At 33.0% G+C, this 20,948-nt stretch overlaps 1 protein-coding gene across 1 annotated transcript in view; it reads right to left on the bottom strand.

Moving 5' to 3' along the window:
- Positions 1-20,362, bottom strand: part of LOC129218713 (nephrin-like) — a 122,201-nt gene extending 101,839 nt beyond the window's left edge. The window contains exons 1-2 of the mRNA XM_054853036.1: positions 20,354-20,362; positions 14,457-14,703 (exon numbers count right to left, since the gene is read on the bottom strand). Of these exons, the coding sequence (XP_054709011.1) occupies positions 14,457-14,703; positions 20,354-20,362 (256 nt within the window). The remainder of the gene's footprint in view (positions 1-14,456; positions 14,704-20,353) is intronic.
- Between the last annotated feature and the right edge of the window lie 586 nt (positions 20,363-20,948).

Genomic DNA, 20,948 nt, shown 5'->3' with positions numbered 1-20,948 from the left:
ATATATGTTTGAAATCAGCCACGGATTTTAAAATTATTTCTTGGAAAAGGAGTCGTGAAATTTTATAGCATTGAGTAAAATTGAATTAATTTTCCGACCTCCATACATATTACACTAATTTGAATTGCAAAATTTGTTTCTCTGATTTTTCAAATTTATCATTAGGGAATATTTGAAACACATTCATAACTACATCCAAATAGATTACGGCACCTATTGTGGTTAAGAAACTATGTTGGAATGAATTAAATATGTATTGGATAAACTTCAAACGCAAAAGAAATTAGCAAATCTAATGTCAAAATAAAGAGACCAGAGAGGAAGGCTGTCAACTGAAATGCTATAAATCATCGTCTAGTTAGAGTGCTTGGTGTTCCGATTTCTTTATGAGTCGCAGCATAATAAATTGTATAAACCCATTGTGGGTTTTCTTTCAAAAAGTTTGACATGTTTTTAAAATTGTGAGATCCATCCCCCGCCCTCCCGAGTTAGGCTCGTAATTGTTACCCTGGAAAAAATATTTGTTAAGATTAAAATCTTAATAAAGAAATAAAAAGGTTGCAAGTCTCACTCTCTTTAAAAAGCACGAAATTGAGAAATTCCACTGCTTGTCCTATATTAGGGAGAAAGTGTCTCAAACTTTCATGTTTTAACAACTCACTGTAAAAAAAATACTGCTATTAGGTATAAAATTGAAATATCTAATACTGCTATTAGGTATTTAGACAATTTATTGTGTAAAACAACATTTTTATAAACAGTACTAGCCGCCTGCGGCGACCAGCTGGTTCGCCTTCTTACGCCATTCACCTCTCTATGCAAGCAGCCACCTACGGCGGCTGCTTGGCTAACTTGTCATTTATCATTTTAATTCAAGTTTGCCGCCTTTGGCGGCTGTTTAAATAAATTTGGCAGCAGTCTTAATCAATCCATCTCTATATTTTTTTGTTCCATTCACATTTTTACGCCAAGATTGACGCCTTCGGCGGCTATCTACCTTTACGATCTATCTCTAAAATTTCTTATCCATCTCTATTTATTTTAACCTCCCAGCTCATTTTCTAATAAAAACAAAGATCACTCAAAAAACCGCTTTTTTATTTAAGTAGAGCAAAAAAAAAAAAAAAGTTACCGCCAAAATCCCCCGTACTGTGCCAAAAGTAACAAAGTAAACTAAGTGACAAAGATAAAAAAAATCTCGCTGTTTTTTCTGACTTAAATGCGCTCAACTATGAAATGTAACGTAATATAGATACAACAAAACGTCCAGCTTGGGGGGGGAGAGAATGAAAAAAGAAGTAAATGAAATCCCTAAATAAAACAAAAAAAAGGAAAAAAAAAAAGCAAGCGCTGCCGGAAAAACACGTGTTCATCACGTCATAAAATTAGAAGTAAGCTATATAGTGAAAAAAAAAAGATTAACATTGTTTGCGATTAAGATTCCGTCGTAAATATCGAATCGAAATCCAAGTAGTGACGTCAGAGCCATAGATGATTGAAGAACGCTTTTTTCGACTGATGCGTGGAAAGACATGATGTGTTCAGCATTGAAAAAATTGTTCAAAAAAAAACTATTGCGTATTTTTAAGAACTTTCTTCTTCTGAAGAGGGCGAAATATTTTTACTATTACCAACTTAAATTTTAGAAATGAGGCTTTGATACTTCTCGTAGGATGATATTAGAAAAATATAAAACCCAGAAAAAAAATGCTAAATAAAGGTTTTTTTCAAAAATTTATAAAAAATACAAAAATTGCTCTATTTTCAAAATTTTTTTGTTCATCATATTTAAAATTTAATTTCCGACCCTATAGTACAAAAAATATTTGTCTGGCGCAATTGGTACGGGGTCTGTGAGGTTAAAAGTACTAAAAAGTGCTAAAAATCACATAAAACATTAAATAACTTTTTTTCTAATTAAAATGTCAAAAATCGAAGCCCGAGGTGCACAACTTCAGTAAAAACTACACCTGTATACCAAATTTCATCTTTCTAGGCCTTACCGTTTTCCCGGGATGCGCGCCACACACACACACACACAAACATCTTATTTTATTATATGTATAGAAGATTTATAGAGTTTTAAGCACAAAAAGCAATGCTTTTTTCTTGTCGCGTAATTCTCTTTTTTTATCCCTCCCTGCCCCCCCCCCAAAAAAAATATTTTAGAATAAAAATCTGGTGCTAAATTTTGTTTTTAAAATTTTAATTCTTGTTGTAATTTTACTGCAAAATGCTGGCTAAGTACTTACGATATGCATTGTATTGGCTTGAAAAAAAAAAAAAAAACCCGCTCAAATTAAAAAAAAATATCATTAATCGCTTAGTGGCTGTAGACATTTAAATATGATTGTAGAAACACAACAAAAACTGCATTACCACTGTCTTACAAAAGGTGCCTATCTCGTGACTTTTCGAATGAGCCAAGCACGAGGTTTGTGAAATTGAAGACTATTAACTGTAGACAACGCGACACATGCTGTACAAATTAAACAGTTACAATCTAATCGTACATGGGATTTAAATTTCAGAAATGACACTAATAATTTTGTAGTTATGAAATTTGCTTTTCAAATTTCTGTTTTTTTTTTTTTTTTTGACTTTCTACTTATTTAAGTTTACAGTTAGTGAACATGTTAATTAAAATTAAAAAACTTAATAAGAAATTTTAAGGCAACCTGTCAGAAACCTACGGGGGGTTTTAATGGGGGCCGTTAGATTGTTTGTTTTCTACCGCTGAGAAATTATATTGAGTAACAAATTTTTGCAATTAGGTGACTGAATATATCGTTTTTCAACATCAATCTATAGGGGCATAAGTTAGCTTATATACTCAAAACATTTAGCACTTTATTCTTTATCTTAAGTGGTTGATGCATTTAAAATACAATGATTCATCTACTGCACAAAAAAAAACTTCGTGTATTGTAAAAAAAAAAATGTTTGATGTATTATAATAAAAAAATAAATAAATAATTGATCCATGGTATAGATACGATGGAAAATCCATTGAAGTATCACTTTAAGAAAACTAAGGTGTTAAAATTTACCTACGAACTTAAAGCGTATGATACGTTAAATTATTATTTTGATTTAAACTCAGGGGAGATTTTTAAAAACATTTTTTCGTAATTATTAAGTAAAGCTTAAACTCTGTTCATTTAAACTAAGATAGACATCGAACGAGCTGCGACAGTCGCCATACCCAAGAGTCAAATTTAAGGCATTATTATTGTCCTACACCTCTCATGTATTATGCCACTTAAAGTTAATATCTGAAAATATTTCAGTAAAAATAAAAAAAATGAAAAGGAAGAAATACGATGCAGTTATTTTTAAGCAACAAAACTCTCAACGTCAAAATTTAAATGGATATTTTTTAAAATAGCATGTTATTATTTTTCTCAATTTTTTTTTTGTTTCACGTGGAAAAAAATAATTAATTGCATCTCTATCAATCAAGCCACTGTTTTAAGCGCGCGAAGAATCTTTCCAAAAAATATTTTAAACCCAAAACACAAACAAGTAATAAAAACTAATACGCGTCTTAATATCTTCCTGCTTGAAGATGATAGATGGGCTGTCACTTGCACATGAATAGCAAAATAAGCTTAACGGTTTTCACTTAATAGATTAGGTATAAATTTAATTCTTTGACAAAAATTTAATCAAAATATAAAAAAAAAATGCAGGAAATTATTCCTTATTTCTCTCCTGAGGTCAGTTCTTTTATTATAACTCAATTTAGAAAACATGCTGATGTACTTACTAAATAAGTTATTCTAAAATCACCGTTATTTTTCAAAAATGATGGAGAAAAGGTGCATCAGCAAATTTTCTAACTCTTATAAATAGTGTAAACGATATTTTTTTCTAAAACGTGCACATTTTTTTTTCTTTAAGAGGTCAGTTAATGTTAAAAAAAATACGCAACGAGAAAATAATAGATTTATTTAGACTTTGTTTTACATTTTTGTTTTAAAGGAAAATCCGAATTTGTTAACAGCAAGCTTTATGTTAAGAAAGTGAATTATTATAAAATTCATAAGATAAGTAACTATGTGGAAAACTATAAATAACGAAAACGTATCTTGATCTGCATTGGTTTTTGGTTAATGGAAATGAGATACTTAGTTTTATTCGGGGCGATGCAGTGAAAACGTAAGAGAAATTCAAAAACAGCTAAGGGATAAAAAAAACTACACTGGAGATCAGAATTTCTCATACTCCACTATAGAGATACTGGTAAAGTTTAACATAGGCAAAACTAAACACAGTTAATACATCACCATATGGGACTCATTTAGCTTTAACAATAGTTTGCAGTTAGTATAACGTGTTAACAATTTTAAGCATTCTACTTTAGGATTTTGTAAGTATTTCATAGAAAAAAAAATCCAGTATGAAACATTTTTCCACTTTTTAAGTAGAGGAACGTAGGGCAGAGTGAAATGGTGAAATATTTATTTTTCGTTTTGCGCCACCTATCAGATAATATTTTAACTAAGTATTCACACATGTAATCTATTCTACTCAGGAAATAAATACCGCTGAAGATAATGCATATGATAATACAGGTACTTTTCAAAATTTCATACTCATATTGTAATATTTTGTGAGAGTTTACGATTGTTTTTGAAATTATACAATGATAAAGTTCTTGTTATTAGCATCTTAAATATTTTGTACAATTAGTCAAGTACCTGCGAGGCAAAGTGATAAGGTAAAGTGAAATAGTTTACTTCGTTTACTCCTTCAACTGTTTACTAAATCACTTCAGTTTTCATTTAATATTTAATTTAATTTCCTTCACTCATTCTCTTTTATTCACTCATTTATTTTTCTTCATATATTAATTTAATTATTTATATACTTATCCGTTTATTGATTTCTATTAGCTTTCCTTTTTTTATTCAACTTTTCATTTGGTAATCAAAAAACTTTTTTGATCAAAAAAACTTTCTATAATTGAATAGAAAATATTTCATAAATAATTTTTTAAAAAATCACTTTGCTCCATGGAAAAATAAAAGTGAAAATTTTCCACTTTTCTCTAAAAGCACGAATTTACTTCATAAAATAAAAAAATGCTGTTAAAACAAAAGTTTTTTGATAAAATATTATGTTCTTTCTTTATGTACTGTAATTTTCTAAACAAATTTCCGATTTGCTCATTTTGAAAAAGTTTAGTCATCTTAACTATTTTACTTTGCCCCACAATCCTCTAAAATGAAGACCTCTAATCGTTATGCGAAATGAATTGTTTGAAATTGTGACCATCACCGTTTTAAATAAATAGTTGGTCTCCACCTCCTGAGTTTTGAAAATAAATCTTCTATAAATTGTCTTCTTTATTCTGAAGATAAAAATAAATGCTCCAAATACTATTTTTAGAAACCACATTTCCTTGAATCCAGACTGAAATCATTCAAGAATGCTTCATTCTTACCAAAATAGCTCAGTTTTTAAGAGATGTCAATATGTGCATTTTCACAATGGGAAAATTGTAAACTGCTGCTTTGCATCAAATGAAACGTCACTACCTTTTCTATGCATTACATATCCTCATCATATCAAAGCGTTGTATAACTATGTATTTGTATACTAACATATATGCAGTACAGAAATGCCAGAAGTTCAAGACTTATTCCATTTTAATAATATTGTACTGCTATTTTAGAAAACTGTTTCAATAGTAATGCTTATATAAAACTGAATTGTTACTTTTGACTCATTCTGAAAAATGTGGAGGACATTCTTCTCTTTCAAATGTGTCCTTTACATTATTCTTCTAAAATATATTCAAATTCATATTTCATGATTATGAGTTTCAACAAATGTGCACAATTTATCAGATGCAAATATAATCACACTCTAGTAATGTCGAATTTTATTCTTCCATGCCAAGCAATTTAAAGACGGTTTCGAGCAAAATGCACCTAAAAAGAAAACTGATTGTTGATGTTTCTAAATGGTCTATTTAGTCCGTTGCATTTTTCAAACTGATTAAGGAAATCATCATTTTAATGCTCAAACCATTCAACTAAATTATATTTACACTGAAGGTAATTACTTTAAATTGTCGTTAATGACTTCTCAACAACTAATCGCATATTGCATGGAAAGTAATCATCAATAAAGAGATTTTAGGCTAACTGATTATTTAAAAAGAGCATGTATAATACGTTTAATGTTTCGAGAACTAGCCTAAGATCTTAAAAAATAAAGAAAAAACTTCTTCATTTATTTAACACGAGATCTTTCTGTAGAACCAGAGGAAGAAATATTAATTTACCATTTTTAAGAATCTGAGCCCTAATGGATGGCTTATAGCTTTTAGTTTAGGAGGCTGATGAAATTAATTATTAATAAATTCAGTTCTAAGCTTGTTAGCTAATTGCAGATTTAAAAAACTGTTTCACATCATTTTCTAAAATGTTTAAATAATTTGAACTTCGAATGAAAACTCGTAATGCGGAAAAATATTATTTCATTTGAATTAGGAGAAACGAGATTGAAGTTTTACATCATTTAATAATAAGTAAAGTAATGAAGACTCTTTTAAAATATTTTCCTGTTTCATCTTACTTTTTATTATGTTTATTTATTTATTTATTTTTGCTAATAAGAGTCTCATTTGCTTTGAGCGGTGGTTGATTGAAGTGCTACACTATTTAAGTATTTACAGTGCAGCAAGAAGAGTTTTTATTTTTGCTTCCTCTCCTTTTTCATTTTAACTAAGATGACAAAAGAAAATCATTGGATCATGCTGCCGTTCTTAGTGTCTTCATTAAATATTTCTGTTACTTATCAATATAGTGAAAAAATTTCCACATACAAATAGGGGTTAGGTTGCCATATGTGCACATTGGCCGAGTCGTAATATTTTTTGAAATTTTCATTATAAGAAGCCTATGGATGTTATAGCAGGTAAGTTCAAAAAAAAAAACCCTTTTTTTTTAATTAAAAAAATCATATATCTGTCGGTACAAAAGGATATGAGTTACAATAACTTTTTCTCATCCGTTTAAACCATTTCGCAGAGCAGTTTGAAGATCTCTGACAGGTTGTAGTTCTACCTAAGTATTGAAATAAAAACGCAACGGTGGAAAAAAAAAGTGGAATCGGACTACTTTTACAGCCATACGCTTCATATATGGTGCTTCCATCTTAGTGAAGTGTGCTGCCGTTTCAACTAGCTTCTTCTACATAAATACCGTTGAATAAGCAGCGTTCATCAATGTAAAAGCTAGAGTTTTTGAACTTTCTCTAAGTTGATTAAATTTCAACACTTGCGAATAAATAAAGGCTTGTTTATTTCTTTACAAATTGTGATTTCGATTTTGAAATATCTTCATCTTCTATTTCTTCTTCTTGCTAATCCTCACTCATCTGAAATAAGATCAGGTCCATGAGTCAGTCTCCCTCAATCTCTGCGACACCAAACCAGGTCTCTCACGCAACAAGGCAGCGCAACAGAGCAGATTTTGACACATAATATTTAGAAAGATACCTTACTTATTGTTGTCAAAGTCAGCCAGTCCTTACTTATTGTTGGGTATACATCTGCTAATTATCTTGAACTGCTTTCAAAATAATTTTTTACATCCAAGAAAGGAAAAGTAGTGATATGGGGCTAGTTGGTCTATTACTAACAGAGTAAGTTGGCCCGTTTGGATAGTACTGGAAAAAAAGTGTATTTTACATTTTAATTTCTTCTAGTGATGAAAATGATGCCAACGACGGCAGTTTATTAAATTTTGCCTTAATCTTGCATTGTTATGAAAGTTTTTATCTTTTTAATATCTTTATTAACATGGTTTAGCAGCTTTTTAGGGAAATTAGGGACATAGGGAAAATTGCCCCATGCCACAAGGTGCCTCTTAATATTTGTAATTAATCTTTTCAATTTTTTCTATCAAGTCTTGATGGGGAAGTTACGCTGATAGTTTTAGCTTATTTTTTAAAGGATTTTAATGAAAAATCATACAAGATAAATGGAGAGTCAACTAGCTTCAGTCTACCCGATAATTTTTGTGTACACTGGTGTCCAAAAGTTAAGCATAATTCATAAAATGTGAGAAAACTCTTGTAAATGTTCATAAAATTATATAAAATTACTTATGGAGATTCATTGATTGAAGAAGAAACATTATGCTTATGCAAAATATCATAGTCGATGGCATCATTCGCGAAAAAGGTGCTCATGTCGGAATGTGGATAAAACGACTCTCACATTTTAGAGAGTTCAGGCGCGTTTCATGCAATTGCTGTACCAAGAAACATTGTTTTTGGTGAAACAACATTAATAGTGGTCCAAAGGTGTCAATTGGACATGTTTGCGAAGGAAAGAATCTGGAATGCTGGAATCTGGACGAACACAATCCGAAGTGTCTCGTATTCTTAATGTGCCTCAGTGTGTAATCTTGAGACTGTGGCAGAGGTTTCAAAATACGAGAGATTTTCTCCGACGGCCAGTACCAGGTCGACCAAGAGTCAAAACCGCTTGCCAAGATCGATTTCTGGCAATATCTGCGTGACGTCATAGGAACAGCTGTACCAGAGAACTGGGTTTGGCGCTCAGTGCCGCCGCGGGAATAACAATTTCGAGAAACACTGTTTACAGGAGCCTCAATCATGTTGGTCTGTATGCCAGAAGACCAGCAGTTTGCATTCCTCTCACGTCAGCGCATAAACGCGTTTGTTTAAACTGGAGCTTGCAACATCACCATTGGAGTGTGGGGACAGTGGGCCAATCTGATGATGAGTGATGAGTCCCGCTTTGCTCTACAGAGTGATTCTCATCAGGTAACAACATGAAGAGAAAAGGGAACTCTTTTCCAACCACGAAACATAAGAGAAAGACATCACTTTGCGTCAGCGGGAGTAATGGTGTGGGTGGGCATTATGTCGGACGGTCGCTGCGACCTCCTTATGTGTGAGAAAGGTCCTATCACTGGTAAAAGATACAGAGACGAAGTTCTTGAACCTTATGTTTGCTTGTTTCGAGGTGCTGTCGGTCCTGACTTCATATTCATGGGTGATAATGCGCCATATCCCCGTACAGCTGTGGTCGATGACTTCCTTGATTTAGAAAATATCTAGCGAATGACGCGGGCAGAGAACTCCCCTGATTTGAACCCTATTGAACATGTCTGGGATATTCTCGCGAGAGAACTTGCAGCCCATTCTTCCCCACCAAGCTTCGTTCCGGAGCTAAAAAGAGCTCTCCAGCATGCTTGGAACTGTTTGAGCCCACAACTCATCCACCATGTCATAGAAAGCATGAGTGATCGGTGTGCAGCGTGCATGGCTGTCAGAGGTGGTCATACACATTTTTAAACTCCACTATCATATTCTTTTTGCTTTTTTTTTGTGTGTAAAGAGTAGATTCCTCATACGCCCAATTTTCTTTCAAATTATTCTTTTGAATAATAAAAGTAAATATTACAGTTTTTTTAGTAGTTTCATTGTTTTGTAATCGTGTTGCACTCGCATATCACGTTTACTCCTATTTCGATGTATATTTCATTCATTACTCACATAAATAGCAATTATGCTTAACTTTTGGACACCAGTGTACTTTGTTAGTGTATATTTTCAATATACAAAATGTATTGCCTTATATAATGTTATACGTTGTTTCGTTCAACGTGCAAATTGTTTCCATTAAAAACATAATTTTTTTTTACAAATCAATGAAGCATATCTTCATTACGTTAAAAGTGATTATTGAATTAAGTGCACTTTATCCTATTTAACTTTTTATGACTACATGCTTGCTCTTATGATTATGTATCTATTATGCCTTATTATACTTAATTTCTTATAATCAACCACTCAAGTTGTTTACTTATAACTTACTTCACTTAATCAAGCAAATGCAATAGTTTTACTCGTATCATCCAGGACTTGATTAGCTTAAAAGAATTTCGATAATTATTTTTACAAGATCAGCGAGAACGAACGTGTCCAGGCAAGGTTTTTGCTTCATGCTAATCAATAACAATCGATCGCTTTCTCATTTCGTTTAAGAGGAGCTAAGAAGCTTAAACTCAAATGGCCCTGCCAAAATTCATAAATGCAGATAGATACCCACGCCATAGCCTTGGTGCGATAACAGCAATTAGCAATCTTATCAATTTTTCCCTTGTGACACAATTTTCTGATTATCCTTTTAATGGATGTGGCCGGGAAAATGCTGCGCGAGTAATGAGTGTACCATCAAAGAGAATATGGATCCAGTAAGTATTCGAAAGAAGTATTTTAATCTTGTTGGACAATTTAAGCGTGCCCGCAGAATGAGAGAATGGGGAATGTTGAGAGGGAGTGTCGAAGAAAATGATTTGTTTTAATCAAAATTGAGAGTACGTCCTTGGAAGATCATGAGATCGTAGACATCTTGATTGAAATTATCCCACAATACTGATCACTACGCATGACTTTCGTTAATTTTTTCTATGCTATACATTAATGATTAATCACATGATTTTAAATTTCCTTCAGATTGATTTTTTAATCGAATTGCGTTATTTTGAATGAGCGTCAATTAAAGAAGCGTACTTGCTTGAGCACATAATGTGCAGTTTATCCGCTGTTTTATTTCAATATTTAAAAATATATTTACAAACATATATACAAGGAATACAACTTTATACCTTTTTTTTCATGTATTTAAAAATATTGCATACAAATTTCTGACCACGAGAGTTTCGATAAGGGGAAAACAACAAGAACTTTAGGGAACACATGTGTTTTGCATTCCTGTAAGGATAGATTGCATAGAATGTTGTGAAAATTGAAATTACTTGTTGTCACTTGAAATCAATGACAAAAGATTTTGTTAAGAAAGAAGAGAAAAAAAAACGCAATGAGGAACCCACACTTAATCGATTTTGCATTTTGTGTAACCACTGAAGTTCGGTGTTTTTTATATCCCTTTTTTATATTTCTTTGACATTCCTTTTTTTTTAATTTGGAAAATAGTTAAAAGTATGCTAAGTAGGTGAATGCGACGCAAAGTGATATAGTTAAGATAACTTGCCTTTTTCAAAATCAAAAAAATTGAAACATGTTTTGAAAATTGCAGTACACAAAGAAAGAAGAATGTATTTTATAGTAAACTTTGCATTGAAACATTATTTTTACTTTCGGCAGTAAATTTGTTCCTAAAAAAAGTGAAAAAGTTTCACTCTTTTTTTCATATGAGTGAAAAATAAAACATTTTTCAAATTAAATACACTTTTTCCTTGTTATTAAAAATATGTTTCATCAAATGAATGAATAAATAAAACAAAAAACTAATAAATAAACATAAAATGAACAATACACTTATAAAGTAATTAATTATTGCATGAGAAAGCATTAATGAGTACTATATACACTCCTTTTTGTGAAAATTGCAACACCAGGAAGGACTTACTCGAGTTATTTCAAAATTGCAGGAAATGTTAAGTAGGGCATGATATGCAAATGATTGGAATTGCAGACCGGTAGCGCGTGCGTATGCTGATCAGCGCCCTCTGAACGGCGGATCGAACCGAATATAAATAGAAGGCTGTAGTGAGGCGTGTATGATTATCGGTGGTTGTATGCTTGAGTAAACGTTAACTGAATCTTTACTATGCCTCTTCGACGAAAGAAATCGAAATTTGAGCAAATTTCAGAGTTTGAACGGGGCAGAATCGTCAGCCTTCGTGAAGCTGGATTGTCTTATCGTGCAGTAATCGCTCGTGTGCAGCGTAACAACAGCACAATCATGCGTGTTTGGAAGCAGCAGGCGGACGAGGGTCGGACAGCTTGGAAATCCAGGAGTGGACCCCCGATTTCCAAATGTGACGTCAGCTCACGATGACGGACACCTGGTGCATATGGAACTGACGGACCGCACAGCTTCTTCTAGACAATTGGCAGCACAGTGGTCAACAGCTACAGGTGTTTCATTGTGTGCTTCATCAATTCGGAGACGTCTGCTGCAGCGTGGGCAGCGCGCAAGGATTCCTGTATACAGGATTCCTCTCACGCAAAACCGTCGCCGCCTGCGGCTACCAATGGGCCAATGTGCATAGAAGCTGGCGTGCTGATTGGCAACAGGTCATCTTTTCTGACGAATCCCGCTTCAATCTGTGGCACCATGATGGCCAAATTCGTGTCAGGCGCTATGCTGGTGAAAGCCACATTCCGAAATGCATTATCGAACGCCACAGTGGACGAACACCCGGAGTTATGGTCTGGGGTGGCATAGCATATCATGGACGATCACAATTGCTGCGAATTTGAACAGTACCCGATACATGAACGAAAATGTTTAGCACCAAGCTATTCCTTTTCTGCAAGGATTGCCAGGGGCTGTATTCCAGCAGGATAATGCCCGTCCACATGTCGACAGGACTGTCAAATCCTGCCTTAATTCGCAGCAGGTACAGCTTCTTCCTTGTCCTGCATATTCCCCGGATATATCACCGATTGAACATGTGTGGGATTTCGTTGAGCGGCGTCTCGCTCGTGATCCTCGTCCTGTTGCTTCGACAAACGAACTTTGGTTGCGCATACAAACAATATGGAATACACTTCTGCAAGCAGATATTTAAACTTTGGTTCACTCCATGCCGAGTCGTGTAGCAGCTCTTATAGCGGCGCGTGGTGGCCACACAAAATACTAATTTCTTTCTCTTTTTATTGTTTGTTTGGTTTAAAAATGTAATCATTTATTTGTACCATTACCACTCAACGGTGTACTAAATTTCCTTCAACTATGATACTTCCTTCATCGTGTTGCAATTTTCACAAACATGAGTGTATAATAGTGAAAGAATAAGAATATATGTGAATGATGAAATAAAGGAGTTATTGATTGAAGCATTGTAAATTATTTAATAATGAGAACGTTAAAAATTTAATAAATGGTTGAATAAGTAAACGAATTTCCACTTTGCCCCATTCCTTTTGCCTTGCATGTCCTTGATTTATTGCACAAAACATTTAAAATTGAAAGAGTATTAGCTATAGTTTAGAGTATTGAATAAATATTGCACCGAATATTTCTGGATCTCAATTAATATTTCAGATATTTTTAACAATATATTTTTATTTATAATAACTGTAGTTTTTAGCTTACAAAAAATTATAAAAATTGAGCATCATTTCTTGAAATTGCCCACATTATCATGTGCTTTAATATGCGCATATATATTTTTCTTGACTGGAATAGCTACAAACAAGAGTTACTACATAGTTAAAATATTACCAGATAAGTAGAGCTAAAAATATAGTAAATATTGAACCATTTCCCTTTGAATGGCTAATTCACTTTTTGCCCCACATTCCTCTATCATTATAGAAAACCTGACTCAGCATGAACTGAAGGTCTAAAAGCTACGCGCTATACTTTCGCTACTCGAAATGATTGAAATATTTTTAAAATATAAGTTTTTGGTCTTTTAACATTAAAAAAATGTAAGTGTTGTTTCTTACCTTCAAATATTTTGCACAAGTAATATATTGAAAATTATTTGTTCATTCATTTCTTCAGAATCAATACATACCTGTTTATAAACTAAAAATATTCTACATGTAATTTATTAGCCGTATGCATCGCATTAGGATATAACGTGTATTGCACTTAATATTTAGTGCTGACCTAGTGCTTAGATCTCATGTTTAATTTTATCTTTCTTGCAAAGCAAATAAGTTTTTATCCAGTTTAAATAAGTTAAGAGTGCATTTCTTATGCATAATATATGGGGTATATTTGTCGCATCAAAGAAAACAGCTTCTACTTGGTGTACAGTTCATAAGGTATTTAATAATTAAGCCTAATGTTTAAATATATTTTATTTTATTTTATTTTTTTTTATTTATGCATTTATTATTTCTCGATAGTGATGCATACTGCTGTGTGCAGGTAAAGGGCAGTAACTGCAAATTTTTCAGTTTTGATTTTTTTGCATTTTTGTTATCTATTTTAATTTATCTTTATTGTACAAGCTCGTTTATTCGGTTTCCGGTAAAAAAAAAGGCGCGAAAAAGACGTCTAATTCGAACTTTTCCCCATAGTTAGTATTGAATCCAAAACAAGTTTCTTTAAATATTTCGAAAACTCATTTCTGCAGATACTGCCGTTTACCAGGACACGGCAGCATACCCGTTTATATTAAATTGATTCAAAATAGTTTTTTTAAGCAAAATACCAACTGCGTTAATTCCTTTAACAGTTTTCAACGTGATTTCTTTAAATTTGTGGAAACATGTGTGCAAAACAGTCTTTGATCGCGTAAACTAAAAACTGATAATACCACGCCTCCTAGTATGTCTCCATTAGATCAATCCATAGTTGTAAAAAGTATTTTGGTGAAATGTCATTAATATAGAAATTATCAAAGAATTCATATGCCAACATCACAGTGATATCTAGGTAAAAGTTAAAATAAACTCTTAAAATAAAATGAAGAACTTACGCAGCACTCGAAGGGTAGCATGCTCTTGAACGGAACGTTGAAAAGCGTCGTTTTTAGCTTCACAAGTAAACCTACTACTATCATCTTTTGATGTCAGGGGAACATTGATTTGACTACGAGTTGATGATCCACCGTGTGCCGAGTCTGTGGTTTGTGTCTGATACTGCTGCTTGAGTAGAGAGTTGTTTTTCCACCAAAATATACGTGCAGTAGGGTTGCTACTTCCGGACCAACATGTAAGGCGTACCTGTGAGAAGTTGCAAACGTTACTCATTTTTCTGCAGGAAATAAACTTTCAATTAAAAAAAATATGTGTCCCCATCAGATATTTTGATATTGCTCTTCGATACTATGCGTTTTTCAAAGAAACTGAGTACATAAAGAATACTTTTAGTACTTTGTGAGTGTAATACCAAACCAAATAAGACATTTACCACTGGCAATTTTTCCATTTCAATTAATATAACATTACTAGTTTTCAAATCATTGCAAAAATATTTTAAATTTCGCTGAAAATAAATATTTGGTTCCTGATTGGAATTTTTTTTCCCATGTTGCAGAAAAAAAATACTCTGCCTATACATATTTTTTTCAAACTTTGTTACGACAAAATGTAATACAACCCTTATAATATACGCATTTTATTTAACTCCTTACAGCTTATCTAGCTGAATTATAACACAGAAACATGGGCAATAATTAAAACAGATAAATACTTCACATTATCGTTTATTGAAAGTAGCCAAACAGAATGAAATCTGACCTAAATTCATTTACACTTCACTGTTTAGTTTTAAAACACAAATCACTGTTAAAATAAATTATTTTCAATTAAAAAAGAACAGACTTCAAAAAACAAAGAGGGATTAAAAAGTAAAAAATAATTGGTCAAACTTACATACGATTTCCTACTCAAACGTATAAATCAAATTTATTTTACAATTCCAGTACAATTATCAACTAAATTAAACACCCAATTATAAAACAAAACACCCAATTATAAAATAAACACTGATTTTAATTACTATATGATAAATTATTCTTATACCTAAATAATTATATACGATCTCTTAATTTTTTAAAAACCATTTGATATCGGGGCCTCCTATAAAGTACTACCTAATGTCACTGAGTAGGTATAGTTTTAAAGACTTCCGCGTTTTGTTAAATTAGTGTTTAACTTAGGATTTAGTAGGTTGTCAGTTACGTTAGGTAGTAGTTTATAGGAGGCCACGACTTCAAATAGTTATTAAATTTTAAAGATCGTATTTAATTAGTTATGTATTAAAATAATTTATCGTATAGTAATTAAAATCAGTGTTTATTTTATAATTGGATGTTTAGTTTAGTTGATTTTTATACTGTTATTGTAAAATAAATTTGATTTATACGATTGAGTAGGAAATCGTATGTAAGTATGACCAATTGTTATTTACTTTTTAGTCCCTCTTTGTTTTTTGAAGTCGGTTCTTTTTTTAATTGAAAATATTTTTTTTTGCTTTTTAGTAGTGTAAATATAAAATAACTACGTAGAGTAGAGCATGTAGTACACTCCTTACGTACACCTCGAGTGAGAAAGCGTCGAGCACAGGAGCCTGAAAACTGCTAAGATGAGCAAAATAGAGAAAGAAATGGAACACAGTGACTTCCGAAAACTGAGGCGAATGGCTTTTTCAAATGCGCAATTATTTACAAAGAAAATTGTCTTCATCATCAGTTTGACTTTATCAAAGTATGCTTTCCGAAAAAATTCACGAGTCACTGAAAAACAACAGAAATCGCTTTAACTTTGCCCATAGAATTTGAAGTGTTTTCTTGATTTTTCAAGAATCCCATCTTCAGATACTGACCTAATGACCATGGGATCACCTGGGAAGTGTATACCTTTCCAAATGAGGAACAAAAAAATCCGAATTGATTTATGCGTGTTTGAGTTTACGGGGGACATATATAAAACAATCCGACAAATTGAGAACGTCTTTTTTGAAATTCGGTATAAAAAAGAAAAAATCTTAATGAGCATTTCATTTTTATACGATTAGCACTAAAAACTGATCTTTGTTCCTCTCCAAGATTTATTTGTGCGCTAGTTTAATTAGAACCATTAGCTAGTTTAATTAGAACCATTAGCTAGTTTAATTAGAACCAATAGTTTTCTTAACTATTTTATATTTCACAATAATACGTTTCTCCTAACTCGTGAAAAAAGTTACATTTCTCTTTACTTGGCCCTGTTATAGATAAACACTAGAAACGGAGTATCTACTGTGATGTTGTATATATGAAGATCGAAATAAACTAGAGCAATGATACTAAATGAATCTCCTGTTTGCTTCAGAGGAGTCTTTATTATAAATTTGCGATATGCCTACTAATCTCTCTCCTGATCAATATTTATGTTTTATGGTACTTTCTTTAACTCTGAGTAAAGAAAGTACCTTTGTTTTATGTCACTTTCTTTAACAATGGATTTTAAATGTATTCGTTTAATATTGAAATTAAATGATATTTACTGTTTTTTGCCCATAACTTTTTTCTAAAGTACAAATATGGTGAAGAATTGTTTTGTGACCTCAGTAAGATCACTCTTATTCATTAAACTAAAAAACCATAAAAATCGTTTTACTTAGTGAGACGCTATGAATTTACAAATAACAAAGCTCGAGTATAACTTTTGATGAAATCCCTCGATTTCTCTAGGATCCCTCATACCCGGACTTGAATACCACTAGACGACCGGGAGAAGAATACCGTTTCAAAAAGAAAAAGAATTTTCCTAATCGGTCCAGGCGTCTTTTAGTAATCGGGGAGCATAGTATATATAAAAATTCCAACGAAGTCTGGTAATTAGTATTGCCATAACTGTAAATTAATGTGACAGCGTCATGAAACATTAAATCTATTCAGAAATTGGACACCAGTTACGATATATTTATTAAGGAATATAAATTTAATCGTCGGAGGGTAGCGGGGGATTTTTGTCTTCAATTCCCCTTGAATTTAACACTAAATATATATTTTAAAACTAAATAAACAAATAAAGTCATTTATTTATCAGCAAAAATTTTTTTTATATTAAATTCATTAATTCAACTATTTTCGTAGCAAAATACATTTAATTTACTGATTTGCCTTATGAGTGTGGCGGAGAAATCCGTATTTGAAGTAAGTTTTAGGAGAACCTCGATAGATGGCGCCAGCAGCTAAGGAAGCACACCAAACTGATCAGGGGTTTGCCCCCTACACAGACCCCTAGAGAGAGAGTCGAGGGTGTGAGCCAGGAGGTCTCGGCAGTAGTGCGTTTTGTGCGTTGGTGACCGGCTGCTCTCATAGCATGGAGTTCCAGCAGAATGATGCCGAAGGTATTCCTCCGTTGAGTTTTGGGTAAGTCCACACTCCCTCTCCTCCCAGAATCAGTGTACTGTATTTAGTGACAAAATAAATTGATTATTCGCCAGATTTAGCTTTAGCGTAACTGATAATTTACCTGTGATGGCAGGAGCTAACATCTACACAACGCAATCCCACGGATAGTCCTCCATCACATTGGTGCAGTGACCATTTTTTTCCTGGCGTTTAATCTAAAATATTTTGAAAAGTAATCGCCGTGGTTGTTCGATACGTTTTTTTGAAAAAAAAAAAAAAACCAGTTAGTTTAAAAGATTCTATGCTGGTATCGAACGTTGACCATGCCGGTTCTAAGCCTAAAGCGATCTGGATGCATCTGTGAGAGTTTTCGAAATACGCTTTATTTGAGTTTAGATTTGTAACAATTTTGTGATATTTCCATGAGATACATGATATTCCATGAGATATTTCCATAAAATTACGATTCAGAAGAGTTTGAAAATTTTTGCTTCATGCATTCTTTTGAATGATCATTGAATTGACTCTGCGCTACAGTTATTTATTTAAGTGTTTTTTTTTCCTATCAATTGCTCATGCTTTTGGTTGTTTTCACTTATTTATTATTTTATAATGCATTTATTTTGTGTAAAGCAATAGCAAAATGTTTCATACAAAGTGAATTTTGGGGGTAACGAAAAATCTTTGCTAAGTGATGTGTGAATTTTTATTCAATTTCTCAATTTTACTGAAGCTTACTAATAGTTAATTGTGTGTTAGGTTAGGTATCATAATGTATCGTAGGGGCAGAGCAACACAGAACATAATTGTTCAAAACAATACAGCCAATATGGCATTAATAGATTTAGTTCCAAAGTTTTCCTGGGACGACACTATTAACGTAAAGAAATTTTTGAGCAAAATAAATGAAGTAGGACAGTTAAACGATTGGTCGGACGAAGAGAAATTGTCCATTCTGAAACTCAAACTCACCGGGGCAGCTGAATTGTTTATTTCGACAATCGCGGGAGAAAATGATTTCAACACGGTTGCGAATTTGCTAATAGAACGGTTTAAAAGGAAAATTTCAATTACAGGCGCATTACATGATTTGGCAACATGCTCCCAAAAGCCAACAGAAAGCGCATTTGATTTCGGTCTAAGAATTAGGAAAGTTGGAGCTCAGGTTTATAACGCAGGGAATATGGTACTAATGCCAGAAGTAAGCCAGAATTTGCTTTAATAGCAAGGTTTCTAGCGGGATTGAAAGCAGACATTCAGCGATTTGTTTTGAGTAAGAACCCGCAAACGTTAAATGAAGCAATATCAATCGCTTCACAAGAGGAGGAAAACAATAAAATTCATGAGGCGTCAGTAAAACAAACAGAAATTGGTGATGTACACAGAGTACAAAACGAAATTGTCAGTGAATTGACCAGTCAATTAGCAAAATTAAGCACCGAAGTGCAAACACTAAGAGCTCAAACGAACGCGGTTAATGTGCAGGAGCAAGGGAATAGTAATTCAGAGTTTAGGGGGAATTCCTACAGAAACGCACATACAGGTAGGGGTTCGTTTACCCACAATAGGGGACGAGGCCAGTTTAACTTCAGATGTCATTATTGTGGAGGCGCAAATCACAAGCTATCTGAGTGCTTTGTCAAAGATAGAGATATGAGACAACAAAGGCAAACAAGGAATAGATCCAATTCACGAGATCGTAATAATTATCGCGGGAGAAATAATCAAAATTTAAACTTCAGGGGGAGAAGGCATTAATTAATTTTAGCAGTTACAGGGTCGACCCTTCTCCCTCCTCAAACCCATACCCTAATTACAGTTTGCCGACGATTGATGTCGAGATCAACGGTGTAAAATGCAATTGTCTTTTGGACACGGGTGCCTCAATTTCTTTACTCGGACCCAGTATTTTTGAAAAATTAGAGAAAAAAGATTTGCAAGAGATCAAATATAATATTTCAGCCAGATCTGTTAATGGAGGGAATTTAGAAATCCAGGGTTGTTTTAAAGTTGTTTTAAAAGTTCAAAATTTACCTTTAGAGCAAATTTTTTACATCACTAAGCATGACTTTAACCAAAATTATCAAGGAATCCTAGGGTTTGATTTTTTACAATATAGAACTGCAAATTTAAACTTATACGATAACACTTTGCAAATCAGGAACACAAAGATACCAATTACATCGAGAAGCACAGTTGTTAATATAATTGATTTGGGAGAGGAAATTAAATTAAAACTTAATAAGAAAATTTTAATTCCGCCACATTCGAGCTCAGTTATTTACGTTGAAGTGCCCATCTGTACAGACAATTGCATTAGTGCTAGTATTAAGAAGAATTCCAGAATTCCAAGGTAAAAGGTGTCTCGTTTGACAGTGATAAAATTAAGATTGACCATAGTAATAAACAAGCGGCAATCAGAGTTAATAACACCACTGATTCAGGCCTTTTTCTAAATAAACACACTAACATTTGCTATGTAAGCAATTTTGAGGAGCTCCCCTCAGACATCCCAGTTTCAAGGGACTTACCTGAACCATTGACGGAAAAAGACTTCAACATGAGCGGATTGAGTGCAAATTTAAAATCAAAAATTTTCAGTATTTTAAAAGAGTATGAATCTGCTTTTGCTAGGACGACAATGGAGTTAGAGGAAGCACGAACAAAACCTCATAAGATTCAACTACATCATAATCACCCCATCAAATGTCCCATTTACAAAATTCCATACAATTTAAGGGCAGAATTTAGGAGACAAATTCAAGATTTGGAATCAGCTGGCATAATTTCAAAATCAAAATCTTTGTATAACGCCCCAGCTCTTTTTGTTTGGCAAACAAATAAATGGAGAATGGTTCTCGATTTCAGAAAGTTAAATGAAATTACTGAAACGCATGACTTTGAAATTCCGACTTTAGACGACATTTTGCACGAAATTTCAGGATCTAATTATTTTAGTTCTCTTGATTTAAAAACTGCATTCAATCAAATTCCAATTGACCGGAGAGATAGACACAAAACAGCTTTTTCTACTCCTGACGGAGATAAGTATGAGTTTAATCGCGTTTGCTTTGGTCTCCGAAATGCGCCGAAAGCGTTCCAACAAATTGCTACAAATGTATTAGG

Source organism: Uloborus diversus, chromosome 3 (genome assembly GCF_026930045.1).
Source record: "Uloborus diversus isolate 005 chromosome 3, Udiv.v.3.1, whole genome shotgun sequence".
Classification (NCBI taxonomy): domain Eukaryota; kingdom Metazoa; phylum Arthropoda; class Arachnida; order Araneae; family Uloboridae; genus Uloborus; species Uloborus diversus.
The sequence above is the reverse complement of the archived record's forward strand: the minus strand, read 5'-3'. Positions and strand labels throughout refer to the sequence as shown.